This window comes from Erinaceus europaeus, chromosome 10 (genome assembly GCF_950295315.1).
Source record: "Erinaceus europaeus chromosome 10, mEriEur2.1, whole genome shotgun sequence".
Classification (NCBI taxonomy): domain Eukaryota; kingdom Metazoa; phylum Chordata; class Mammalia; order Eulipotyphla; family Erinaceidae; genus Erinaceus; species Erinaceus europaeus.
In genome coordinates, this window is record NC_080171.1 from 100,076,146 (window position 1) to 100,102,423 (window position 26,278).

The 26,278-nt window shown below is 50.5% G+C and overlaps 3 protein-coding genes across 9 annotated transcripts in view; all 3 read right to left on the minus strand.

Annotated features, from left to right (window-relative positions):
* Positions 1–419: 419 nt before the first annotated feature.
* Positions 420–12,313, minus strand: PIP5KL1 (phosphatidylinositol-4-phosphate 5-kinase like 1). 5 transcript variants are annotated; one of them, XM_060200223.1, is made up of 11 exons: positions 11,837–12,313; positions 11,551–11,588; positions 10,835–11,038; positions 9,570–9,620; positions 9,212–9,366; positions 8,914–9,038; positions 8,535–8,569; positions 8,384–8,439; positions 6,792–6,904; positions 6,345–6,498; positions 420–1,022 (listed from the first exon to the last, which is right to left on the minus strand). In XM_060200223.1, the coding sequence occupies exons 1-11, from the start codon at positions 12,306–12,308 to the stop codon at positions 755–757; spliced, it is 1,671 nt and encodes a 556-aa protein (XP_060056206.1). In that variant the 5' UTR covers positions 12,309–12,313; the 3' UTR covers positions 420–754. The 5 variants fall into 5 exon arrangements, with proteins under 5 accessions (XP_060056206.1, XP_016046177.2, XP_060056208.1 ...); XM_060200224.1 differs by lacking the exon at positions 420–1,022 and adding an exon at positions 4,968–5,259; XM_016190691.2 differs by lacking the exon at positions 11,551–11,588 and having other exon boundaries at positions 11,837–11,949.
* A 2,997-nt stretch (positions 12,314–15,310) lies between these two features.
* Positions 15,311–18,761, minus strand: DPM2 (dolichyl-phosphate mannosyltransferase subunit 2, regulatory). 3 transcript variants are annotated; one of them, XM_016190690.2, is made up of 4 exons: positions 18,613–18,761; positions 18,247–18,336; positions 16,713–16,815; positions 15,311–15,961 (listed from the first exon to the last, which is right to left on the minus strand). In XM_016190690.2, exons 1-4 carry the CDS (start codon positions 18,613–18,615, stop codon positions 15,903–15,905), a joined length of 255 nt encoding a protein of 84 aa, XP_016046176.1. In that variant the 5' UTR covers positions 18,616–18,761; the 3' UTR covers positions 15,311–15,902. The 3 variants fall into 3 exon arrangements, with proteins under 3 accessions (XP_016046176.1, XP_060056211.1, XP_060056210.1); XM_060200228.1 differs by lacking the exon at positions 18,247–18,336 and having other exon boundaries at positions 18,613–18,737; XM_060200227.1 differs by lacking the exons at positions 18,247–18,336; positions 18,613–18,761 and adding an exon at positions 16,894–17,164.
* A 2,887-nt stretch (positions 18,762–21,648) lies between these two features.
* Positions 21,649–26,278, minus strand: part of EEIG1 (estrogen-induced osteoclastogenesis regulator 1) — a 44,481-nt gene continuing 39,851 nt past the window's right edge. Inside the window, exon 11 of the mRNA XM_007528860.3 lies at positions 21,649–24,286. Coding sequence (XP_007528922.1) covers positions 24,241–24,286 — 46 coding nt within the window. The 3' untranslated portion in view covers positions 21,649–24,240. The remainder of the gene's footprint in view (positions 24,287–26,278) is intronic.

Genomic DNA, 26,278 nt, shown 5'->3' on the forward strand with positions numbered 1-26,278 from the left:
GTCTACACACCCAGGGACCTTGGTCTGACCACTAACCCCTGATCTCCATTTCTGTTGAGACAGACGATTCCCAGGCAAAGGCAGAGCTTACTTGATACTCCCCAACATGTGTTTCCCAGAACTGCAAACCCTACTCCCCTACTTTCTTCCACTTGCACCCCTAAAGAAGCAGGAGTGGGGGACATGCCAGAGGGAGGCTAGTGGGCCCTGCTGGACCCAAGGGTAGGAGGTTAGGGAAGTTGGGGTTCTCAGACTGACCTTGCTATTTACCCATGCATAAGACCTTAGAGTCTCTGGGCCTCATTTTCCCATTTTCCCAGCAAGGAGCTGGGGCTGGGGACTTCAGCCTCCCTCCTTTCCCCAGAGCACCAGGTTGCGGGAACCAACAGGTAAGAACACAGGCTCTTGAGTTCAAAACGTATAGCTGAGTCCCAGTTCCAGCATTTATTGCTGAATGATCTTACTCAGCCCCTTCTCCCCTTGAGCCTCTATCCCATGATATATATAATTTAATTTTAATATAATTTATATATATAAAATAATAATAATAGCATTTTTTGAGGATTAGACAGACCAGTGCAGGGGAGTTCCTGGCACAGTGCCAGGCGCAGTACTTCCATTAAACGAGGCTGGGTGGTGGTAATATTAGTTAGGGGATGTCGCCCTCTGGAGGTCACGCGAAAGAACAGCAGGTGAGAGGAGTTGTTCCCAAGGCGCGCCCATCGTCCAGATGGAGAGTGGGGCTCTGTTTCGGTCACTCGGTGTGAGCCTCCACCCATTGGCAGAGCCGGCGAGCGTACTGAGTCGGGCTGACGGTGGAGAAGGTCCGGCCCGGGTAGCGCAGCGTCTTCCACAGGTGCTCCAGCCTCTTGCGGAGCCCGTATACGGTGAAGAGGTCCACAAGACCCAGGAAACAGCGCTGCTCCAGCCCGTCCACAATGTGCAGGGCGTTGGGGCTATTTGGCAGCAGCCTGCGGTTCTGGATTCCTAGCTCCTCTGGGCTCTGCACCCCTTGTATGGATCTAGGGGCCAATAGGAGGGTGAAGTTAACATCTTCTCCAGGGAACCCCTACCTACTAACTGATGCTGTGAGTGTGGCCAGGCTCTTCCAAACCCCTGTTCATTCTTAGGTCATCCTGCTCTTCTTTCCTGCCCAGGACTGCAAAGCCACTAGCCAAGTGTGACTGAGCATGACAATGTGAGGAATGTGGCCCACCCACTTGACATATTCTATACGGGTAAGGTATACATTGCATAGGCATCAGAAGTCCCAAGTTCAATCCTCAGCACCACCAGAAATCAGGGATGAGCAGTACTCTGGTAAATAAATAAATACAAATTGCATTTCAAAGACAGTGTGAGAAAAATAATGTAAAATATCTAATATAACTTGTACTGGTTAGCTAGATGATGAAAACATTTTGAATGTATTAAGTAAATGAATTATTATGATTATTTTTTCGGGAAAGGGAGATTGCATAATGGTTATGCAAAAGGACTCTCACTCCTGAGGTCCTGATGTCCTGAGGTCCCAGAATCAATCCCCTGCACCACTATAAGCCAGAGCTGAGCAGTGCTCTGGTTAAAAAAAAAAAAATGGGTGTTGGGTGGTAGCGCAGCAGATTAAGCGCACATGGTGTGAGGCACAAGGACTGGAGCAGGGATCCCGGTTGGAACCCCAACTAGGTTTTTTTGTGGTGCAGGCACCGAGACCTAACAATAACCCTGGAGGTAAATATATATCCTCTTTGTTTCTAGAGGAGAAAATTTTTTCAATTTTTTTTTTAATTACTATCTTTATTGGATGGAGACAGCCAGAAATTGAGAGGAAAGCGGAAGATAGGGAGGGAGAGACAGAAAGACACCTGCAGGGAGTCAGGCGCTAGTGCAGTGGGTTAAGCACATGTGGCGGGTTAAGCACACATGGCGCAAAGCATAAGGACTGGAGTAAGGATCCCAGTTCAAGCCCCCAGCTCCCCACCTGCAGGGGAGTCGCTTCACAGGTGGTGAAGCAGGCCTGCAGGTGTCTGTCTTTCTCTCCCCCTCTCTGTCTTCCCCTCCTCTCTCCATTTCTCTCTGTCCTATCCAATGACGACATCAATAATAACTACAACAATAAAAACAAGGGCAACAAAAGGGAAAATAAATAAGTAAATAAATAAAGACACCTTCAGCCCTGCTTTACTGCTTGCAAAATTTCCCCCCTCCAGGTGGGGACTGGGGGCTCAACCAGGTGTGCTACTACCCAGCCCCATCTTTCTACTTTTTTTTTTTTGCCTCTAGGGTTATTGCTGGGGCTCAGTGCCTGCACTATGAATCCACTGTTCCTGGAGGCGATTTTTTCCCTTTTTGTTGCCCTTGTTATTACTGTTGTTGTTATTGCTGTCATTGTTGTTGGATAGGACAGAGAGAAATGGAGAGAGGAGGGGAAGACAGAGAGGGGGAGAGAAAGATAGACACCTGCAGACCTGCTTCACTGCTTGTGAAGCGACCCCCCTGCCAAGTGGGGAGCTGGGGGCTCCAACCGGAATCCTTGTTCTTGTCCTTGCGCTTTGTGCCATGTGCGTTTACCCGCACTGCACTACCACCCGGCCCCCATCTATATGCTTTTTAAAAAAAATTTTATTTATTTATTCCCTTTTGTTGCCCTTGTTGTTTTATTGTTGTTGTTGTTATTGATGTTGTCATTGTTGGATAAGACAGAGAGAAATGGAGAGAGGAGGGGAAGACAGAGATGGGGAGAGAAAGACAGACACCTGCAGACCTGCTTCACCGCCTGTGAAGGGAATCTCCTGCAGGTGGGGAGCCGGGGTCTCGAACCCGGATCCTTATGCAGGTCCGTGCACTTTACACCACCTGCACTTAACCCACTGTGCTACCGCCCAATTCTCATCTTTATACGTTTTAAATGAGACTTAGCAGGGGAGATATAATTGTGGTAGAGGGCAAGCATTGCAGGTCCCAAATTCAATTCTGGGCACTGCATGCTCCAGAGTGATGCTCTGGTTCTCTCTTGGCAGTCTGGGAGATGGCACAGTGGACAAAGCATTGGATTCTTGGGAGTCGGGTGGTAGCTCAGGGAGTTAAGTGCACATGGTGCAAAGCGCAAGGACCGGCATAAGGATCCTGGTTCAAGCCCCCAGCTCCCCACCTGTAGGGGAATCGCTTCACAAGTGGTGAAGCAGGTCTGCAGGTGTCTGTCTTTCTCTCCCCCTCTCTGTCTTCCCTTCCTCTTTCCATTTCTCTCTGTCCTATCCAACAACAACGACATTAACAACAATAATAACTACAACAACAATAAAAACAAGGGCAACAAAAAGGAAATAAATAAAAGCATTGGATTCTTTTTTTTAATTTAAAAAATTATTAATTTTTTATTTTTGAGAGAGATGCAGAGAGAGACACAGAGAGAGACACACCAGAGCACTGCTCAGCTCTGGCTTTTGGTGGTACGGGGGATTGAACCTGGGACGTAGGTCTTAAATATTTTTATCTATTTATTATTAGATAGAGACAGAGAGAAATTGAAAGGGGAGGGGAGACAGAGAGGGAGAGAAGCAGAAAGACACCTGCAGCCCTGCTTCACCACTCATGAAGCTTTCTCCCGGCAGGTAGGGACCAGGGACCTGAACCTGGGACCTTGTGCATTGCAGTTTGTGCGCTTAACCAGGTGCGCCACCACCTGGCCCCAAGCATTGGATTCTTAAAGATGAGGTCCTGAGAGTGAGTCTCTGGTTCTCTCTCTGTTCTCCCAGCACTTTAGTCACTTCCCAGGCCATTTATTTAAAGATTTAAATAAATCTTTAAAATAAAATAAAATAAAATAAAACCAGGCTACTAGAAAGTTCAAAACTATACATGTACAGCATATTACATACATATATAATTTATTTTATTTTAAATTTATTTGATTTTATTTTGGTAGAACAAAGAGAAATTTAGAGGAAAGAGAGAGGTATGGAAGGAGAAAGAGAGACTCTTGCAGACCTGCTTTACTGCTTGTGAAGCTTTCCCTTTGCAAGTGGGAACAAAGGGCTTGTTTATCCTGGATTATCGTGCATTGTAATGTGTGCACCTAATGAGGTGTGCCACCACCCAGCCCTGCACATTACATTTCTTTTTTATTATTTTACTTATTTATTTGTGAAAAAGATAGGAGCAGAGAGAGAAAGAACCAGATGTCACTCTGGTACACAAACTGCCAGGGATTGAACTCGGGACCTCATGCCTGAGAGTCCAACACTTTATCCACTGCGCCACCTCCTGGACTACCACATTACATTTCTATTGATGCTAACCTAGAGCACCCAGGCCACATAGACCTGGCTCTGTGACATTATTTTGCGTAAGTCCTATGCTTGGGGTCCTGTTAGGCACGAGCCAACCCTGGCAGTTCCAGGGTGGCAGAGCTGAAATCATGTGAACAAAGTTTACCTCCCCAGTTTGCTGATGGTGTGTTTCTTTTTCCCTCAAAATATATCCCAAATCTAGAGATGCTTTTGGTTGTTCCCCAGTCCCAGGTAGAAGCAGGTACATTTTCTTGCTTTTCCTGTGAAGGTGGCCTGGATAGCAACCAACCAGAACCCAGGGGTCTGAAGAAGTGCAGAGAGCTGATTGATATCCTCTACAGTGCCTGGGTTAAGCTGGATGGTGGGAATGGAAGTATCTGTAGGAGCTAGGTGGGAATGCTATTTACCAGCCAACACAGAAATATTTCAATAAAAAAGCAGAAAGAGAGAGACAGGCTAGGAGTATGGATCGACCTGTCAACGCCCATGTTCATGGGGGAAGCAATTACAGAAGCCAGACCTTCCACCTTCTGCATCCCACAATGACCCTGGGTCCATATTCCCAGAGGGATAAAAATAGGAAAGCTATCAGGGGAGGGGATGGGATATGGAGTTCTGGTGGTGGGAATTGTGTGGAGTTGTACCCCTCTTATCCTATGGTTTAGTCAGTGTTTCCTTTTTATTAAAAAAAAAAAAAAGCAGCTATTATATGCCAACTAGGATTTGCAGACACAATGGCAGCCCTGGTCTAAATTCCAGCTGGGGATGGAGGGCAAGGAAAAAGTCAACTTAGCATGGATGGGCAGAGTTGGAGAGAGGATACATTCTAGCATTCTGTTGTCTACCCTGGCTAGGACATGCCCAGCCTAATCACAGGGTCCCAGGATTCTGCCCAATCATCACCCATTCCAAGATCTTCCTTGGGGTGGACATAAGGAACTGGATGCATACACTCTTCTTTCTTTCTCTTCTTTTTTTATGAATGAGAAAGGAGGAGAGGAGAGAGAGAGAGAGAGAAAGAACCACTCCATGTACTGTACTGCCAGGGATTGAACTTGGGACCTCATGCTCAAGAGTCCAATGCTTTATCCACTGTGCCACCTCCTGGACCACTACACTCTTCTTCCTTTCCTTTCCTTTCCTTCCCTTTTCTTTCTCCCTTTCTTTTTTATTTCTTATTGGGGAATTAATAGTTTATAGTCAACAGTAAAATACGATAGTTTTTACATGCATAACATTTCCGCATAACAATATAACCCCCTATAGGCCCTCCTCTGCCATCATGTCCTAGGACATGAACCCTCCCCGTCCCCCTCTACCCAGCCTTTTATATTGGTGCAGTACACCAATCTTTCTTTCTTTCTATCTCTTTCTATTTTTTCTACCATAGCAGCATTCATCCCTGGCTGATGGTGTAGGGGATTTAACCTAGGACCTCAGAACCTCAGGCTCAGGACTCAGCACAGTGGATAAACTATAGGACTCTTGCATGAGGTCCTGAGTTCAAACCCTGGCATTGCATATGCTACAGTTCTGCTGTGGTTTTGTTTTGTCTTCTTTCGTTTCTCTCTCTCCCTCTCTCTCTCTCTCTACCTCCCTCCCTCCCTTCCCTCCCTCTTCTTTCTCTATAATAAGTATTTTTTAAAGGGGGGTAGTCAAGATGATGATGCCCACAGTAATGACTCAGGTCTTAGAAGTAGAATGATTAGGTTAAGGGGCAAGGGCTCTTCCCAAGACAAAAATGAAACAAGTCTAGAACTTGCTTTGACTCCTTCAATGGCTCCATACCCCCTTCTGGAAAATGGGCAGAGTCTTCAAATGAGCACTGAGGTCTTTGTCTACTTTGTCTCACCTGCTGCAATCCACATATACCCACCCCCTCTGGCCAGCCGCGTTTCTCCAACACACACACACACACACACACACACACACACACACACACACACACACTGTACTTTCCAGTCTTCTGCCTGCCTGTGTGCCTCCTTCCACCTCCCATCTGCCTTCCCCACTCTCAGCACCTCACTGTTACTGCTGGCCCTGTGTAAGGCCCACCTGGCTGTGCAGAAGACGAAGCTGCTGTTTGGAAATATCTCATCCTCATGGAGGCGCTGGAAGGCCATCAGGAGGCTGTAATCCAGCACATTGAGCTCCCGGAGGAAGGTGGTATCCAGTTCCATCTGGCGGAGGAACCAGGTCCTCTGGGGCCCTGCCAGATCACCAGTACCCCCACCTGAGTGCTCATCCAGGGCTGGGACCTGCACTGAGGCCTCCACACACATCTGCCCCAGGAGGGCAGGTGTCATTGCTCTCCCACTTCACAGGCAAGGAAACACGTACAGTTTGCCGTGGTCACCTTGCTAGTAAGCTATAACAGCTGGGTTTAAACCCTGCTCTGCCTGACTCTAGAATCTGGATTATAGGCACTGAGCAGAGGCCAGGGGTATTCTTCTAAACTTGGCCCTGCATGGAGGATGAGCAGTGACCAGTCCTGTGGCTCACCCAGATTGATGGTCTTGCCCTGAAAGTTGAGGTCCTTCAGCACCAGGACGAGGGGACTGCCCTCAGGGGCTGGCTCCACCCATCGGCTCATCTCACAGCCCTTGATGTCATACCTGGGAGTGGAGGGGGGGGGGGGCATGACAGAATTTACCTTTGCACATACTTGAGCCACACAGGGAATTTCACAAAAGCTTCTACTAGCCAACTGTTGAAATCCTCAACACAGGCACCACTGCATTACAGTTTCCATACTAGAAATGGGGGAAAGACTCGAAGAGTGTCTTCAAACTTTCCCAAGACCACTCAGCAGACTGCAGACTATAGAGTAGGGGATGATATTTAAAAAAAAAAGGGGGGGGGAGTTGGGTGGTAGTGCAGCATGTTACGCGCACGTGGCGCAAAGCGTTAATGGTCCCGGGTAAGGATCCCAATTTGAGCCCCCCAGCTCCCTACCTGCAGGGGAGTCGCTTCACAGGCGGTGAAGTAGGTCTGCAGGTGTCTGTCTTTCTCTCCCCCTCTCTGTCTTCCCTTCCTCTCTCCATTTCTCTCTGTCCTATCCAACAATGATGACATCAATAACAACAACAACAATAACTACAACAATAAAACAACATGGGCAACAAAAGGGAATAAATAAAATAAATAAATAAATAAAAATTTTAAAGGGGCCAGGTGGTGGCGCACCTGGTTAAGTGCATGTGTTACAGTGCACAAGGACCTAGGTTCGCCCCTGGTCCCCACCTACAGGAGGAAAGCTTCACAAGTGGTGAAGCAGGGCTTCAGATGTCTCTCTGTCTCTCTCCCTCTTACCTCCTCCTCCCCTCTCAATTTCTGTCTCTATCCAATAATAAATAAATAAAAGTATTTTTAAAAATGAAAATAAGGGAGTCGGGCTGTAGTGCAGCGGGTTAAGCGCAGGTGGCGCAAAGCACAAGGACCGGCATAAGGATCCCGGTTTGAGCCCCGGCTCCCCACCTGCAGGGGAGTCGCTTCACAGGCGGTGAAGCAGGTCTGCAGGTGTCTGTCTTTCTCTCCCCCTCTCTGTCTTCCCCTCCTCTCTCCATTTCTCTCTGTCCTATCCAACAACAACATCAATAGCAACTACAACAATAAAACAACAAGGACAACAAAAGGGAATAAATAAATAAAATAAAAAATATTTAAAAAAAAATAAAAATGAAAATAAAACAGATTAGGGGCTGAAATCAGTTCGCTGAAAGCCCAGCCCCAGCTTTACCCCTGGCTTTGCCTGCTTCTGACCATCTTGCCTCTCCTTGACAACAGCAACAGGGGTAAGAGAGAAGTTCGGGTACAGGGGAGGCGGCTAATGTGCAGCCTGCTGGAAGAACCAGGACTGCGAAGCACACAGCCTGGCTTTGCAGGTGCCTGCTCCTCATGTTAAGAGTTGCATGACCTTCCTCCTTCCAAAAGCGCCTAATGTATCCTCAAGGTGGCGGTGATGGGTATCACTATTGTCTCTGACCCATCAGATCTTGGGAATGCTCATCCTGCCCACACCATCAGGGCCTCATTTTCAACAAGGGGTGCGTGTTCAGGTGTTATATGGGGGGAGCACTGTGAGGTGGACTCACCTCTCAGAGATTCGGCTGGGGGGGTAGAAGACACTCTGCATAATGATGAAATATTTCTGGAGAAAGGGATTGAGTCAGTAGTACAGGCATTCACCCTCCACCCCACCCTACTCCCGCCCCAGCCGAACCCCCTTGCCTAGGCCTCACCCACCTTCTTTCCCCGGGTCACCCGCAGACTGTGCACTCCTGAAAGAAGAGAGGACGCGGGATGAGAGACGCCACGTTCAGTCCACACCCGCAAGGTCCATCCAGTCCAGTCGGAGCTCCTGACCACGCCCCTTTCTCCAAGTTCCCGCCCCCAAGTCCCATCCAGGTTTTGGGGTCACGCCCCCTCGCGTGGCTCTCAGACCAGGATCCCCCTACACAACTCCTCCGGAACCCGCCTCCAGTCTAGTTCTCGCCGCTGGGCTCAGACTCCGGCCCCCCACGCTCCCATTCTAGATCAGCGCCCTCCCCAGACCCCTCCCCTTCTCGCTCTCTTTCCCCCCTCCCCACGTTCCCCTGATATCCCGGGTCGAAGGTGATCGTACCCAGCAGTCGCGCAAGCAGCGAGTGAGGGTACCGCTGCAGGTGCTGCACGTAGCGGGGCAGGTGGGCGAGCAGCACCCGCACCTCCCGGCGCTGCTGCGTCTTCAGGAAGAAGCGTTGGTCGCAGCTGGGGAGCAGGAAGGCGGGGTCACTCCCAGCAGGGCAGGAGCCCATCGCCCAGTTCGCTCTGGGTTTCTCCTCGCCATCTGACGTCTATGTGGCCCCAACTATCCCTGAGTACTCCCCACCCCCACCCCTACACACAAGGTCCGCCCTTCCCCACCCCTGCCGCCAGCTCACGACAAGAAGAAGCTGGCTTTGCTCTTGGAGGTGCTGAGGAACTGCAGGTAGGGGCCGCCTGGGCCCAGCGCAGCCTGATAGTCCTCCTCAATCAGGCCTAGGGAGCGGCGTAGCCAGGCGAAGGCCGGCCCCGCCAGGGTGCCCAGCTCGAAGTTCTGCAGGGGAGGAAGAGCAGCCCCGGGAGTGTCCACACGGGCTGGACTCTGTGCAGTCATCTCAGGCGCAGCAGAGTCAGGTTAGCCCTTACTGAAAGGACCTGTGTCAAGCCAGCACTCCCACTGCACACGGAGGAAGGGAGGTGGAGGGAGAACAAAGCCCAGGACACGCCCCCTCCCTGGCAGAGGCTTGGACTTCCTACCTCATGAACCTGGGTCTGGACCTCGCAGAAATCCTCCTCAGTGGGTGTCCCCTGTGGGGAGGGGCAGAGGGGCTGAGGTTAGGGGTCAACCTCCCTCTCCCCCACACACACACTGCCAGCCCCAATCTCCGAGTACCTCACACCTGGACTGCCCCCATTCCCACAATTAGATTCCTCCAGCAAATGGGGCCGAGTTGGACAGGTGGGCTGTCCACATTCCCAAGGCTGGAGGAGGGGATGAGAGACATAAAGCAAATTCTGTGTCAGCTCTATTGAGGGGTCCCCAGTACGAGACTATGAGCCTGATATATCAGCTCCCCGCCCCAACACACACACACACACACACAGTGGCCAACTGAAGTTGATGCCATCCCAGTGAAAAGCAGAGGTAGGATCAGGGAAGACTTCATGATGGTGGTGACCTCTAGGGTAGAGTCCCAAGAGTAGTGGAGAGGGGCAGGTGCTTAAAGCAGTGGGAACAGTCTTGGTGGCCACCAGGGAGGAAAGGAGGAAGAAAGTAGCTGAGGCAAGTAGAGATGGACATGAGCAGGGCTGGACAGTTGCCTGTGGGCTAGACCAAACAGGGTCTGGAGGCCATGCTGAGTACTGGGGAGCCAGGGGTGACTTTCAGCAAGCCATAGATTCAGGCTGTGATTTTCAGTAAGGTGATGAAATTGACTGGACACCCTTAGCTCCTACACTCTTCCTGGACCTCCAGGCTCCAAGGCAAGGATGTGGCCTGTGGTCACATTGTCTGTGTGTGTGTTTGCACGTACACACACACAACACACACATGCTCATCCAGGCCTGTCCAACTGCTGAATTTGCAGTTGGGAGACCCTTTCTGCTGAGCCAGCCTGGCCCCAGCATGAGCTCTCCAGAGGACTGGCCAGGCCACACACAGGGTGGGGGTGGGGTAAGGTCCCTTCTCCACCACACGACAGTATATCTGGGAAGCCTTTTTCTAGCAAGGTGTGTGTGAGTGTGCACGTGCACACGCGCACGCGCACACACAAAATATTCAGATGGAGACAAAAGTGAGTCCCCCCAGAGTCACAAAGTAATCACCTGGGTCAGGGGGTTCCTCACACCCTAACATATTGGGAGATTTCTGGATTCCTGGCATCAGGCTCAGAATGTCCCTGGCTCCTTGCACCAAGCCCCTGATCCCCTCCCTTCATAACCCTCACTGTTCCAGAGACCCAGAGAGCAGCCTGGTTTTGCTGTTGGTGTTGTGGGGTGCAGGGAACAAGTTGGCCACTCACTGTGGGGGGGTGGTCCATGGAGACCTGGATGGCAGCCCACAACCCCACTTGCATCATGCATGTCAGCTGGTGCAGCTCGTGCCCAGGACCGATCTCAAACAGGCCCAGGCGCCACTGCTTGTCTCGCAGACGCCAGAGGAAACCACAGCGACCTGACTTTGAGATGGCTGTTCTGCGTCCAGCCTCTGGAGAGGGAGTCAGAACCTGGTGGCAGGAAACACAGGAAATAATGAGCAGGTGGAAGCAGCCCAGAGAGGAAAAAGACCCAGGCTTGAATCTTACCTGAACTCATTGTGAACCCTCTCCTATTTGTTCTCTTCCTCTGTTTCCTCAATTGTTAAGGAGGAGGAGGGGGAGGAGTAATGCTAGTACCCACCTTACTGGATATTGTACCTTGCATGCAGTCAGTACTCAAACAGAGTGATCATTGTTATTATCAGTAGGCACAATGGGTGCTGGTCCAAAACTGATTTATTTGTCTCAAACTAGCTGTGTGACCTGCTTTTCACCTGCTCCTTTGTGAAAGAACTACAGCAAGTCCTTCCTGGCAGGTACTAAATAGGGTTAGTTTGGGCTCCGTACATGCGGAACCCTTAACAGTAACAGATCGTGATGCCACCAGTCTGTCCCTATTCTTCTATGTCGCGTTTTTCCAGGCCAGAGTGGGTTGTCAGCAGGAAGCTGAGCTCAGTGACCCATGGATAACAGGCACTCACCATGCGCTCATCACTGACAGCTTGACCTCCCAATAGCCCTATGAAGGAGGAGGCTTTACTGTCATCCTCATCTTTCCGATGAGGAAACTGAAGTAGCTGTTGGGGGCCACCCGCCAGACTCCCCCCTTCAAGCCTGCGGCACTACGTGGGGCGTGTCCAGGTCCCAGCCCAGTGCAAAACCCCTCCTGGGCTTGAATGGGGGTGTGTCCGCGCCGCACAAGAGGGGCGACCCGACCTCCATTCCACAATCCTTCGCTGTCCTGTCCTCCCTCAGGTAGGCACCTACCTCGAGGGGTCCCAGGCTCCGCACGGCCATCGCCCCCGCGACAGTTCAGCTTCCGGGTTCTGGCGGCGACCCGCACTAGCTTGCCGCCCTGCGGCTCCGCAGCAGGATTAGGCCCCGCCTCCGCTGCTGGGTAACCAATCGTGCGCTGCTGGCCTGGGTTGCACCCAATCCGTGCGGAGGAGGCGCCCTGCCAGAGCCTGGCGGTCCCGCCCCTGGGGCTGCAGCATCCTTCCCACAGCGGTCCAGGGCCGGGCGGAGCCGCCGAGAGCAGGTTAGGGTCTTCCGGAGGGAAGGCTGTTCTTTGACCTTCTGCCGGGAGGCGCGGAAACCCGGGACTATGGGGAGGTGGATAACCTAAATCCAGTCCCGCCCACCGACTGGCGAAAAATCCCCACCATTTTTCAGAGCAGAAAACTAAGCTAGAGAGCAGTGACTCCCTCCAGGTCACAGAGAAGTCAGGGTGTGCATCCATTCATTCATCACTGGGCCAGGAGCAGTGCCAAGCCTTGAGGGTTTTAGTGGTGAGAGGACCACACTGTCAGCGTGATGTTTTAAAAGCATGCTTATAGCCTCCAGTAGCTTCCCGACATTGGAAAAAAACCTAAACCTCTCACGAGGACCCCCACCCTACAATCTCAAACCATCCTCCCTACACCCCACCATACAGAGTCGGCCTGCCTCCTCACCATCTACTTACCCCACCCCCCACATCGAAAGCTCCAGGGGGTTTTCCATTTATTATTTCTTCTGCCTGACATTCCTTCCCCTAGTCTTTCATTTGCCTTCCATTCTTGGCTAGATCACCTTGTGTAACTCCCTTCAATGCCTTGTCAGGGAATTTTCTTCATTTTTTTACATTAATTTTTTGGGGGTTAATGATTTACAGTAGTTATGTGTAATATTTGTTTTCTACAAAATATCCTCACCCCCCCCCCCCGCCCAGAGTTTTATTCATTTCTTAACTACACCCCTGACCCCACCCCACCCCCAACACCCCCATGGGAGCATCAGAAGAGCAGGAACCATGCAGGGCTCATTTCTGGTTCAGTGTTTAGCACAAACCGCTGCTTAGTTAGTATATATTAAATCAATGTAAGCTGGATGTACATAGGATCCCAAGCATGCCTTCGTTTGTTGTTTTCTTTTTTTATATTTATTTTCCCTTTTGTTGCCCTTTTCATTGTTGTTGTAGTTATTAATGTCAGTCATTGTTGTACAGGACAGAGAGAAATGTGGAGAGGAGGGGAAGACAGAGAGGGGGAGAGAAAGACAGACACCTGCAGACCTGCTTCACCACCTGTGAAGCGACTCCTCTGCAGGTGGGGAGCTGGGGGCTCGAACCGGGATTCTTACACCAGTCCTAGCACTTTGCGCCATGTACGCTTAACCCGCTGTACTACCACCCAACTCCCATGTTCCTTTTTTAAAGATTTCTTTTTATGAGATGAGACCAAAGAATGATTTAATTTTGGTATACACTGGTGGTGAGTCCCAGGAAATAAAAGGTCAATGTGGCTAGAACCAGAAGAGAGAGAGCAAGTGGGATTTTGTGGATATGTTAGAAAATGGAGAAGGGATTTAGAGAAGTACTTTAAGTGCAAGAGAAGCCCTGCTTTTTATTTTTGTTGTTTGTTCTTTGTTTAATTATAATAGAGGCAGGAGTAGCGTAAAAGAGGGAGACACCTGGAGCCTACTTCACTACTCATGAAGCTTCACCTCCTAACCCTCCCCTCTACCGCCCCTCCCTACACACACACACAAGTGGGGACCAGGGGCTTGAACCCAAGTCCTTGCACATGGTCTTCTTCTTCTTCTAGCGTTCGCCCTTCTTCCGTAATGTGCTTTAACAGCTGCACCACCTGTCACTCTGAAAAGCTATTTTAAAAGGCCACTGGATGTCATGCAGTCAGACTGGGGGGGGGGGGGGAGGCAGAATGGGTATAGGGGAGTGGTAAGCAAGCTACTGGTGACTTAGAACAAAGGATGGTGTCTTTGCATCAGAAAGCTGACTAGTGAATGGGGGAGGACCTGGGCATCCTGGCTGGGAATGGGAGGTAAACCGGGGTTATTGACATCTGCCTGACCTCCAATTGGAGTTAGGAACAAGGAAGATGCCAGGCACGAGACATAGTAAGTCTGAATTGTACGATCTGAAGAGAAACCGGAGTATTCAGAATTCCAGGACCTGACAAAATGAGTTTGAGGATGGGCAACCGGTGCATGTACAAGCACTGAGCTGGAGGTGGGCCTGAATAAGGGACATCAACAGGAAGCACTGGGGTGTCGTGAGGACTGTGCTGGGTTTGCCCATTCATCCCTTATAGCAGAGGTGCCTGAGAGAAGAAGATGTAGGGTGGCAAGTTTCATATATCAAACATGGCGGTAAGGTCAAACAAACATAACCTCTTTTGTTGTGCTTTTGTTTTTGCCTCCAGGGTTATTGCCTGCTATGAATCCACGGCTCCAGGAAGCTATTTTTTTCCCTTTTGCTGTCCGTGTTGTTTATTGTTGTTGTTATTGCTGTCCTTGTTGGATAGGACAGAGAGAAGTTGAGAGAGGAGGGGAGACAGAGAGGGGAGAGAGAAAGATAGACACCTGCAGATCTGCTTCACCGCCTGTGAAGCATCCCCCCCCCCCGCCGGCACCCCGCAGGTGGGGAGCCCGGGGCTCGAACTGGAGTCCTTAAGCTGGTCCTTGTGCTTTACGGCGCACGCACTTAAACCCACTGTGCTACAGCCCAGCCCCCCTTGTGTTTTTTAAAGATTTATTTCTTCTTATGAAAGAGATGAGATCAGAAAATGGCTTAGTTTGGGTATATGCTGGTGGTGGACCAAACCTTGGGCCCCCAGGCACACAAGTCCTGTGCTCTAACATGCTGGGCTATGTCTGGCCCAAAGATGTTTTCCATTTAAAAGCCTCATGTCAGGACCAGTGAGTACGTCTGAAGTTGGCTTTTATTCTCTGATGGCTGGAGGAAGAGTGAAGGTCCCAGGTGTGAGGGTGTCGGTTCACACCAGACACTGGGAAGGGGTGAGCCAGCTGCCCAGAGTGCCCAGTGGGAGTGACGGGTGCTGGGCCTGTGCCAGCTTAGTCAATCCCAATAGAGTAGCAGCAGCTTAACTCCGGCTCAGTAGCAGCCCTCATAGCCCAGAGCCACACTAAGCCACGCTGCTGGGTACCAAGAGATGGATGTGGGCCTCAAGTTTTTAGAAGACCAGTCTGAGGGTTCCTAAAATACTAGTGTCGAGGCTGCTTGGCACAGGCATATATGGCATCTAGCAGATGTCCATACCTCCACTTGACACCCTCCCACCTGCCAGCTGTGAGCTTACCAAGCGGGAACCACCTCCATTCCCATCCCTGCTTTCTCCCATGTCCCACACAGGGATGACTCAGGGGGCACCTCTGTCCAAAGCAGGACTCACCAGTACAGGGGCCAGCTTCTAGCTCTTATTCCAGATGGCACAGAAACAAAGACCCCATTAACATTTATTGTTCATCTCTCTCCAGTAGACCGGCTAGGGCTGGGGGGCTGGCCCCCTAATATGCCCTAAGGCCTGGCAGTGGTCCTGGGGTCCTTTCATTCCTTGTCCCAGGGGTTCCAGGTACAGAAATCCTTGTGTAGTGCGGGCTATGTCAGACCCAAGAAAGCTGCCTTCACAAATGAATGGGACACGTGGGAAGAGGTCAAGAGTTCCTGCCAAGTCCAACATCACCATGTGGCAGAAGGAAAGGGAGGTGAGAGGGCAGGACCCAGAAGAAAAAGTGACTGTGAGTCTGAAGGCAAGGCGAAGAGGACGAGCATCTTCTAAGTCTTGAGCCAAAAAGGGGTGAGAGGAAGACTTCCGGGTATTTCTCCTTTCTATCTCCTGGAAGGTAAGCAAGGAAGGCTGGGGTCTGGTCAGTCTGATAAGTCCCCCAACACTCCATCCAATAGGGATGTTGTAGGGCAGCCAGGGCTAGAGGGGGCTGTAGTGCCTGGGTGAATCTGGTGGGTGCCCAACATTAGTCCCTGCCTGGCTGGGGAGGCTGGGAAGGGGCTGGCAGCCTCTTCCTCACGGGGCCTTCATTGAGACTTTTTAGTCACCTTCTGATTCTTCAGCACCACATAGGTGATAAACATGCCTGGAATAGACACACCAGAAAAGTAATTTAGATCCAGGCTTGGGGTACAACATTCAAAAGGATCCACATGCAGGGCAAAGAGCCCACGCCATCACCCTCCAGACTTAAGTCACACACCCACTCACACCCACTCAACACACACCAGCTGAATACCTACCATGGCAAGTGGTTGCATTTAGTGTTTGCAGTTCTATAGGGAACAAGATCCACCCAGCTATCCATCCAGTCACTCAAGCAACCCCACCATTTAGCCATCTGACTGCTGACACATCTCAATCACTTTCTTTCTTGAACATCCACTCAGTGCTAAGGTCTGTTCTAAGAGCGGAGGACATAATAATAATAATAATGACGGTCCCCACTCCTAGGAAGCCCCGCACTAAACCATGGGACACAGAGAAGTACAGGAGTCATGAGCCAGGGTGACAAGGGAGTGAGAAATGACAGAGGTGTGAGCTGAGTGATGGAGGAGGGAGCAAGGGCCCATACAATTTGAGTTCAATGAGCCTGAGGCAAAGGGAGGACAAAAAGGGTAACTGATGGGTAGCTCTGAACAGGAAGCTCCCTGGGGGTGAGCTGGGGGCAAGGAACCCCAAGAAAAGCCTGACAAAGTCAAAGCCCACATCAGAACTTGCTGATCAAGATGTCAAAGCAGGTGTCAAAGTGTGACAGCATGTTCTGAGGTAGGAGCTTACTGTGGAGACCCCCAGCCCCCCGCAACCCGCACAGGGTAGGGAGAGTGATGACTTACCCACAAAGAGGAGCAGCAGGAGGCCAGCAGCCAATGGGATGGCAATGGCATAAGCTCGAGGTAGGAAGTACTTGTGGATGACATGCTGGCTGTCAATGAAGGGCTGGTGTAGAGAGCAGAGCACTGGTGAGCACTCCCCACCTTGCCTGGGCTGGCCCTCCCTCAAGTGCACACAGCTCACCTCCTGCATCTAAGGGGAGCTGAGCCCAGCTAACGCACCAGACAGGATCTGATTCTCTTTAAGATGACTTGGAGGGACTTGCTTTGTTTCCTTCCCTCATTTATTGAATAGCTGTTTGGTTACTGGGCCTTGCCTGGTGTCTGCCATAAGCTGGTGCTGGGGACTTGGCAGCGAACAGAAGACAAAGGACTTGCCCTAAGGCACTCAGAACCTGGCAGAGGCGAAGGGTACATCCTCTAGTGACTCCCACTTTGGGCTCCAAGTTCTTCTTAACATTTTCTTACAAAGGACACCAGGTTCTGTAAGGTTATGGATTCCAAATATACTGTATTTCTTAAGGAATAACAAAAACGTTTTTATATGGGGAAAAAAGTCCTAAGGCCCTGAGCCACGTGGTGGTGCACCTGGTTGAGTACATATGTTACAATGCACAAGGACCCGGGTTCAAGCTTCAGTCCCCACCTGGAAGGGGAAAACTTATGTGAGTGGTGAGGCAGGGCTGCAGGTATCTCTCTCTCTCTTTTAATATTTTATTTATTTTTAAATTTCAGTTTTTTGAGAGATGCAGAGAGACAGAGAGAGAAACAAAGAGAAAAACACCAGAGCACTGCTCAGCTCTGATTTATGGTGGTGCCGGGGATTGAACCTAGAATTTAGGGGCCTCAGGCACGAGAGTCTGTTTGCATAACCATTACGCTGTCTCCCCGGCCAATATTTTATTTATGATTGAGAAAGATAGGAAAAGAGAGAGAAAGAACCAGGCATCACTCTGGTACATGTGCTGTCAGGGATCGAACTCAGGACCTCATACCACCTCCCACGACCACTCTCTCTGTCTCTCTATATCCCCCTACCCTCTCGTTTTTTGGACGTCTTTATCCAATAAATATACAAAAAAAAAAAAATTTAATCCTATGGTTCTCACAACATCCTCCTCATGCGCAGCATCAGCAGTATAACCAGAAAGGCTAGAACTCCTATCAGAGGCAAAATAATGGGAGATAGCTCAGCTTGCTAGAGCACAGGGTTTGCATGCCTGAGGCCCCAGAGTTTCCAGGTTCAATCCCCAGCATCACTATACGCCGGAGCTGAGTGGTGCTCTGGTTTCTCATTCTCTCACAAATAAATCTTTCACTCTTTCTCAGGGCAAAGCAAGCCAGGGGCAGATCTTTAGATCACTGGGTTTAAGGAGCCCTCAGCCTCAGTTTCCTTCTCTATAAGCAGGAGAACACCAGCATCTTCCTTGGCACTGTCCTGAAGGCACGAGGGTAAAGGCCTGGTGCAAAGAGGTTAAGTGATGTCGGGAGCTGACTCCAAGGCCCAGGGCGGCGAGGAAGGTGAAAACGCACATACCAAGAGAATCACCCAGGCGGTGTAGTAGGTGAAGATGATCAGGCTAACGGCGACGAGGCCGAGTCCCACCACTTGGTCTGTGCCTGTGGCCTGGAGACAAGGAAGGTTCAACTAACGAAGAGACTCTGCTTTGAGGAGCAGTAAAGTGGGCGGGCGGCGTGGCCGCCTACTATTTATACTGAGCTTCCCAGAGCAGCACTAGGACTGTTCCTTTCTGAGCCGCGAGAGTGCCGCCGGCCCCGGCCTCTTCATCTGTGCAATGGGCGGAAGAGAGAGGAGGCCCGTTCCGAGCGCCTAATCCCAAACTCTTGAGCAGATCCTGACCCCCACCTCCCCGCCCCTCCAAGCACTCGATCCCAGACTCACCATTTCCAACAGCTTTCCGCCGCTGGAGCAGCCAGCCACATCCGGTTCCGGATCAGGGCACTGGCCGCGGAGCACGCTGGGAGTCGTAGTCCTTAGTTTGACATAGGATGCTGGTATTTAGACAAGCACCGCCTCCCCCTATGCATGTCGGGAATTGTAGTTTTTCAAGGGCATTGTGAAACTTGCCCCTGCCTCAAGGAGATTGAGATGGGACACATTTGGGGGCAGCCTGCACTCTTAATCTTAATCGCGTTGAAACAGCCTAAAAATAACAACAACAACAACAAAAATCCTATCTCTTGTTTCAAATCCAAATCCAGAGCGAGATGAAGATGGGAGGAGTCAGAAGTTTGTTTGTTTGTTTTAATTGACTGGGGGTGTGGGTAGAGGGTTTTTGAGGCTCAGATCATAGTTTGAGTCTGTGGCAAAGCAAAATCTCCTGACCCAGAGCCTTAACTTATCTGTTGAGGGCAGTAATGCAGAGAATCTCTATACATATACCTCTATATCTATATCTACCTATGTATGTATAGATGTGTATCTACCTCTGTATATATAGATACCTATATACTCTCCAGAGCACTGCTCATCTCTGGCTTATGGTTGTGCAGAGGACTGACTCTGAAATTTTGGAGCCTCAGTTTTGAGAGTCTCTGCATAACTATTATGCTGTCTACTCCCACCCCCTATATACTCTCTATCTACATCTGGTACATGGGCTTGGGGTGGGAGGTGAGGCTGGCACTTGGAGATGAGGAGCAATTTGACTGATAGTGAGGGGGTGCCCTTTTCCTATAGTTTGGTATCCAGAGGGACCTCCTCACCTCAGAGTAGAGGCCAGGATGAGCCTCCCTCCCCACATCAGCAGCCCCTCAGGCCAAGCAGGTCTTCTGACTGGACAGTGTGATTGGAGGTCCCTTCTTCTGAAAGCAAGGAATCTCCTGCAGACCTGGGCTTCTCATGACCCTCCGGGTCTGTAGCTCTTTCACTTCTCTAGCTGCCATCCCATCTGGGGACAGAAATTCCTTCCTATGTGCTCTACAGCCCCTAGTGTATCTCTATGATATAGAGTGTTCACTGTGTCTTAAGCTGCGTTTGTTTGGTCTGTGTTCCCTGTTGATCTGGCCCACCAGACTCTTGAAGACAGGATCTGCAGTCTCTGCTGCACCCCCAGAACCTAGAAAGGGGTTTGGCACAGAGAAGGACCTTTGGCTCAGTCAACCAACTTTTTAAAAAAATATTTACTTATTTCCCTTTTGTTGCCCTTGTTGTCTTATTGTTGTAGTATTATCGTTGTCATCATTGTTGGATAGGACAGAGAGAAATGGAGAGAGGAAAGGAAGACAGAGAAGGGGAGAGAAAGATAAGACACCTGCAGACCTGCCTTACCGCTTGTGAAGTGACTCCTCTGCAGGTGGGGAGCCGGGGGCTCGAACCCAGGATCCTTACGCCAGTCCTTGAGCTTTGCGCCATGTGCGCTTAACCCGCTGTGCTACCGCCTGACTCCCAGTCAACCAACTTTTAAGATTTGGTGACGTGGGGCTGGAGACAGTTCACCAGGTAGGGTCCATGCCTTACTCTAAGCGTGGCTCAGGTGTGAGACTTGGCACCACAAGGGAAAGCCACGACACTGGGGGAAGCCCTGGCACCATCTCTTACTTCTTCTATGTATCTCTGAATGGGGGGGGGGGCGGAAATCAGCCCAAGAGGGGTGAAACTGCACACAAGCAAGGCATTGAGTATGAAAAAATTGGCAACTTATCTAGATCCTGGATTCTGAACAGAATAGCATTTAGGGGACCCCAAGCCTCCTGAGGAGTATGGTGTAGTGGTGGTGGTGGTGGCGGCAGTGGTACGTGTGTGTAAAAAAGCAGTTTGATAACTACAACAATAAAACAACAAGGGCAACAAAAGGGAATAAATAAATAAAATATTTAAAAAAAAAAAAAAAAGCAGTTTGAAGCAGGCACGGGTTGTTCCTTGGGTAGCAGCTGCTTCCCTGGATAGTCTAAGCCTATTTCTGTGGGAACTGCTTTCCCCACGCTGATAGAGGCAACGCTGGTTTTCATTCCATTTCCTTCTGTCTGTCCCAACTGACTTGGTGCTCAACAGGGAGCCAGCTTTTTCCTCCCAGGTGCATACAGATCAGGAGGAGGAATTGAGAATCAGTCCCCAGGTTTTAAAGAGCTTTAAGAGGGCATTAGCCCTAAGGAGTGGGGACAATGCCCAGTTATAGCAGGGACTAACCCTTCTGGCCTGTCCAAAGTCACTGAGGCTTCCAGGCACTTCCCCGCCTTTTGTTGCCCTTATTGTTCTGAGGTCACTAGGGCAGCCAAGGGTAACTTGCCTCTTCCAGAGCTTGACTCAGTAGCATTCTGTGTAATTTGAGACCTTTGTGAGCAGAGCTTAAGGGCCCAGGCATGGGAGGTGAGAAACCTTTAAAGAAGTTGAGGATGTGCTCAGCACCTCCTGTAGGATAGACACTATGCTTGCTTTTCTTTTCTTTTTCATCTTTTAAAGAAAATATTTGTATTTATTATTGTATAGAGGCAGAGAGAAATTGAGAGGGGAGGGGAAGATAGAGGGAAAGGTAGACACCTGCAGACCTGCTTCATTATTCAGGAAGCATTTCTCCTATAGGTGGGCATCAGGGGCTCGCACCTGGGACCTTGCACACAGTGATCTGTGTGCTTACCTGGGTGTGCCACCACTCAGCCCGAATCATAGGTATTTGTTCAGGCATGTTCACCGGGGGTTACCTAGCTGCTAGGGAGGTCCCTAGAGTGGTGGTTAGAATTTGAGCCCTGAGGTCAGAGCTGCTAGTTCTTAGGTGTGACTGGTTAAAATTGCCCTTGTGGGCTTGCTTCTTCTTCAGAGATCTGGAGCAACCAGAGGTGGTAATAACTGACTGCAGTCAGGTCTTGGGGAACCTTGGCCACCTACATCTCTACCACCCCAGGATATCACCTGACACACCGCGTACCAACGCTACCTGTGCTCCTGAAGTGATGCGGTAAAGCAGACAAAAGACAACAGTGCCGTAAAAAGAAAACATTTAATTTTTTCCCCAAACCAAGACACTGACACTAGGCTGATTTCCCCTTACAATGTTATTTTTACAATAGGAGCTGGGACAGAGATACAAACACAGCCCACTGAATTGGGGTGGGGTGGGGGTGGCAACATTGTTAGAAAGAGGGTGTTGAATAAAATGCCACCCCCCCCCCATATCCCTGCTCAACTCTTTAAAAGGAGAAAAAACATGGACATTTTCCATCCTGGCAGATCATGTCATGTGGTCAGTTTGTGGGTGACCAGAAAAACCTTAAAAATATTGTAGACTTCTATTTTCTTTAAATTTCCTAGTAAAAACGTTAAACTGTCTTTCAAGAAGATTCCAAACTGGCATTGCATAGACCAATTCCTTTCCAAAAATAGCTCTATATAGTCTCTCTCTATTATAGAATTTTAAGTCCAGGAGCTGTGGGCATCTAGTGGGGATTCACTGAGCTTGAGGGGCTGGAGGGCTGAAGAAAGGGATCCTAGCTGAGGCTTCAGCCAGTCTTAATTTGGTTGTGATCAAATTCTGTTAGTTGTTACCCCAGCTGGGGGCCTGGCTTGGGTGGATGAGGCAGGCTTGGGTCTCCCTCTGTGGCAACTGTCAGTCAAGCTCAGTTCTCCCCTCTGACAGGCTGAGGCTACTGGTTTAGGGGAGTCCTCCCAGTAGCACCAAAGCCAGCTGTTTCATGCCTAACACTACCCCCCCTTAATTCGGAACCAGCCTAACCCTAAATATGTCCTAAAAGTACATCTCCATCTTTGGGTGGAGGGGTCACTTCACCTGGAGACAGAGTAGCCAGCTCCCTTCTAAAGTGCCAGGGGTCTGTAGGGCAGGAGGGACCTCCTCCCACCCCCAGAGCTGACCAGAGCTATATCCAGTCAGCGCGCACTCTGTCCTGCCTCAGCAGGCTCCTTCTAATATCCATTTTCTAAGCGTTAGGTGACTAAACACAATGATGACAATAGCAACAAAATCCTAGAAATGTTCTGGTCCCAATGCCAGGAGACTTCAAGATTAAGCTTTGAACTCTTGCCAGCTGGGGCAGAGGAGCCAGGACACCTCCCAGCCTGGGGAGGTGACCTTTACCCCCACCCAAGAGAAAGCCCGTGTCCTGGTCCCCTATCCAGACCCCCAGCCCTGCTGGTGCCAGCCAGCGGGTAATCCAGAGAACAGAAGTACCTCCCCTCACCTGGGGGGTGGTGGAGAAAATACCAAAGTGAACTAGGAAACAGAAAGGACGAAAGAGGTATGAAGAAAGAAAAAAAACAAAGCAAAGAAAAAACTTTAGGGCTAAATAAACACCAGCCTGCTGGGTTTATACAAAATGAGTGACATTTAAGAGAAGCAGGGAGGGAGGGTGTGTTTGCCCAGGCCCTGGCTGACAGCCAGAACCCGCCTTCAAGCAAGTAGAGGATTCAGGGAGAAAGTGCAGAGCAGAGGTTTTAGTAAGCACAGGGACGGGGGTGGGGAGACAGGGTCAGACTGCTCCCCACAGGGGAAGCACCCCTGAAAAGGTCCTGCCTCTCCTTGCTGAGAAGTAGGGGTGCTTTTAGAGGAGGGCTGAGGCATTTCCAGCCAGGAAGCCAGCTCTGACTGGCTGAGCCAGAGGGGTGAGAGAGGGCCTCTGCTTGCCAAGCTCTGCTGACTGGGGCCCCCCAAACTCCGAGGGCTTGGGAGGCACCTTCCCTGGCTTCCTATAGGAAGCCAGCTGCTCAGGACCCAGCCCCAAGCAGAAGAGAATGCCCTTTCTCAGCCTGGGCTTGAGCTAGTGAGCAAAGGGGGGAGAGGTGGTGCCGTGTTCCAGCCACGTGCCAGCTGGGCCCTGGACACTGACTGCACAGCAGGAAGTGCCCAGGAAGCCTGGGGAAGGACTCTGAGGGGCAGGTAGGGGCTGCTGGGGCTGTGCTGGAGATAAGCAAGTGCAAAGTGCAGGCTGCCAGGGCAGCAAGGGGACATTCATTGGGGCTGGGTTGCAGTCTGGAATGGGGCAGGATCTGAGGTCTTGGATGCCTGGAGGAGGCTGCCAGCAGATCCCCCAGGGCACAGGAAGCAACAACTGAAGCACTAAGCAGTCACAGGACCACAGTGGCAGGATTCTGGGGACATGGGGGCAGCAGAGCAAGCTCTGCCAGAATGTGGCTGAGCAGGTGCTCTGATAATGAGTATGGCATAGGGCAAGTGACCCCCTCGGCCCCCAAGTGTCAACAAATGTGCAGAAGCTGCCGCACGGAGGTCACCTCTGTGGGGCCAAGTCAGCCTCCAGTGAAGTGGTCCTGGCCCATTTGTCCTGCCCACCTGCTTCACAGGCCTGTACGTCCTGCCCTCTAGTGGTTCAGAGAATATTCACAGTGGTGCCCCGGCCGTGATGGGCCAGGAGGGTCATGGCAGGCTGGGAGGACAATGGAATGATGGTCTGGGCAGGAGTGGGGCTGGATAGAGTACATGAAAGAGGCACAGATGAGATGTGGTGTGCGGTGGTCAGCCAACAGGGACAGTCCCTTGTGGAATGACATGGGTCTGGGTGCCCAAGTAAGCAGGGCCCCTCCTCCAGCCTGCACACCTGCTCCTCAATGGCTTTCAATCACGACTGGCTCGTAGACCCCAGAAGAGACCCTGTGGGGGGAGAGACAGGTTAGTTCATCCTCCCTAATTCTCTTCTGGGCACAAACAGAAACTGTCAACTGGCCCTGCTTTGAAGAAGAGGAAACTAAGGCTCAGAGAGGTTGGCCCCCTGCCCAGAGTGACACAGATAGTAAGGACTAGAGTCTGTGGGATGGCTGAGCTGGCACAGGCTGGGCACCAGCAGCTACTCACTGACTCACCTCTCTGGCAGGGTGGGACTACATGTGTGCCACTGAGGCTCAGTGAGTTCACCAGGCCTGATAGGAGGGCCGTAGGTCAGGGGCAAACTGGCTCTTTTTCCTGGTTGAGGTCAGATCTTCTCAGGGGACCAGGGTCGCATAGGACACACAAGCCACTCTCAGACCTTGCGGCTGACTAGGTTGTTTATTCCACAGCTGCAATTTCGAGCCTCAGCCAGCAGAGGTCAGCAGAGCAGCAGCACTAGGCAGGACCTGGGGCCCTAAACCAAGACAAGAGCCATCCTCTCTGGCCTTTGATGTTAAGTGGGTGCTTTCCCACCTCCCTGGCCCACAGGAACCTGGGGAACACCTTCCTCACACCCATTCACTAGGAGGTAAGTGCTTAATAAGCATGCTGTCAATAAATGTGAGCAGTCAAGTCATTCTACAAACTGCAGAGTTCAGGCAAAACGCAGGATCCTACCCCTTCATCTCTTGGGTGAGTATCATGGTGCAGAAGTCTGGTGCCCAGCTGGGACTTAATAAATGAACAAGCTGTCATCAGTTTATTTTAGGGGGTCCTAGATCCTGAAGGAAGGGGGGAGGAAAGTAGGATAGAAAGTAAAGATATAGGGAGTCGGGCGGTAGCACAGCGGGTTAAATGCACGTGGCGCAAAGCACAAGGACCTGTGTATGGATCCCAGTTTGAGCCCCCGGCTCCCCACCTGCAGGGGAGTCGCTTCACAGGCGGTGAAGCAGGTCTGCAGGTGTCTGTCTTTCTCTCCCCCTCTGTCTTCCCCTCCTCTCTCCATTTCTCTCTGTCCTATCCAACAACAACAACTACAATAAAAAAAAAAATGGCAACAAAAGGGAAAATAAATAAATAAAATATAATAATAATAATAATAAAAGAAAGTAAAGATATATGTGGTCCAGAAGGTGATGCAGTGATAAAGCTTTGGACTCTCAAGCATGAGGTCCTGAGTTCAATCCCCAGCAGCACATGTGCCAGAGTGATATCTGGTTCTTTCTCTCTCCTCCTATCTTTCTCATTAATTAATAAATAAAATCTTTAAAAAGAAAGTAAAGGGGAGTTGGGCGGTAGTGCACGTGGTGCAAAGCACAAGGACCAGCATAAGGATCCCGGTTCAAGCCCCCAGCTTGAGGAGTCGATTCACAGGCAGTGAAGCAAGTCTTCAGGTGTCTATCTTTCTCTCCCCCTGTCTTCCCCACCTCTCTCCATTTCTCTCTGTCCTATCTAACGACGACAACAATCATAACTACAACAACAGTAACAACAATAAGGGCAACAAAAGGGAAAATAAATAAATAAAATTAAAAAAAAAAAAGTAAAGATATGGGGCCAGGTGGTAGCGCAGGGGTTAAGTGCACATGGTGCAAAGTGCAAGGACCAGCGTAGGATCCCAGTTTGAGCCCCTGGTACCCCACCTACGGGGGGGGGGGGGGTCGCTTCACAAGCAGTGAAGCAGGTCTGCAGGTGTCTATCTTTCTCTCTCCCTCTGTCTTTCCCTCCTCTATCAATTTCTCAGGTGTCTATCTTTCTCTCTCCCTCTGTCTTTCCCTCCTCTATCAATTTCTCTCTGTCTTATCTAACAACAATGACAGCAATAACAACAACAAACAAAGGCAACAAAAGGGGGAAAAAATGGCCTCCAAGAGCAGTGGATTCATAGTGCAGGCACCAAGCCCAGCAATAACCCTGGAGACCAAAGAAAGAAAGAAAGAAAAGAAAAGATATAATGTGTGTGTTTTGTTGGTTTGTTTGTTTTTACCAGAGTACTGA

Excerpts from the sequence above, each read along its gene's own strand:
- PIP5KL1 (XM_060200223.1), bottom strand. The coding sequence starts at position 12,308 with ATGGATGCACACCCTGACTTCTCTGTGACCTGGAGGGAGTCACTGCTC. Across the intron at positions 8,440-8,534 it reads GGGTGACCCGGGGAAAGAAG|AAATATTTCATCATTATGCA; the intron begins GTGGGTGAGGCC and ends CCCTTTCTCCAG. Across the intron at positions 1,023-6,344 it reads TTCGTCTTCTGCACAGCCAG|ATCCATACAAGGGGTGCAGA; the intron begins GTGGGCCTTACA and ends ATTGGCCCCTAG.
- DPM2 (XM_016190690.2), bottom strand. Across the intron at positions 16,816-18,246 it reads CCGCCTGGGTGATTCTCTTG|CCCTTCATTGACAGCCAGCA; the intron begins GTATGTGCGTTT and ends TCTCTACACCAG. Across the intron at positions 15,962-16,712 it reads CCTGCTGCTCCTCTTTGTGG|GCATGTTTATCACCTATGTG; the intron begins GTAAGTCATCAC and ends TGTCTATTCCAG.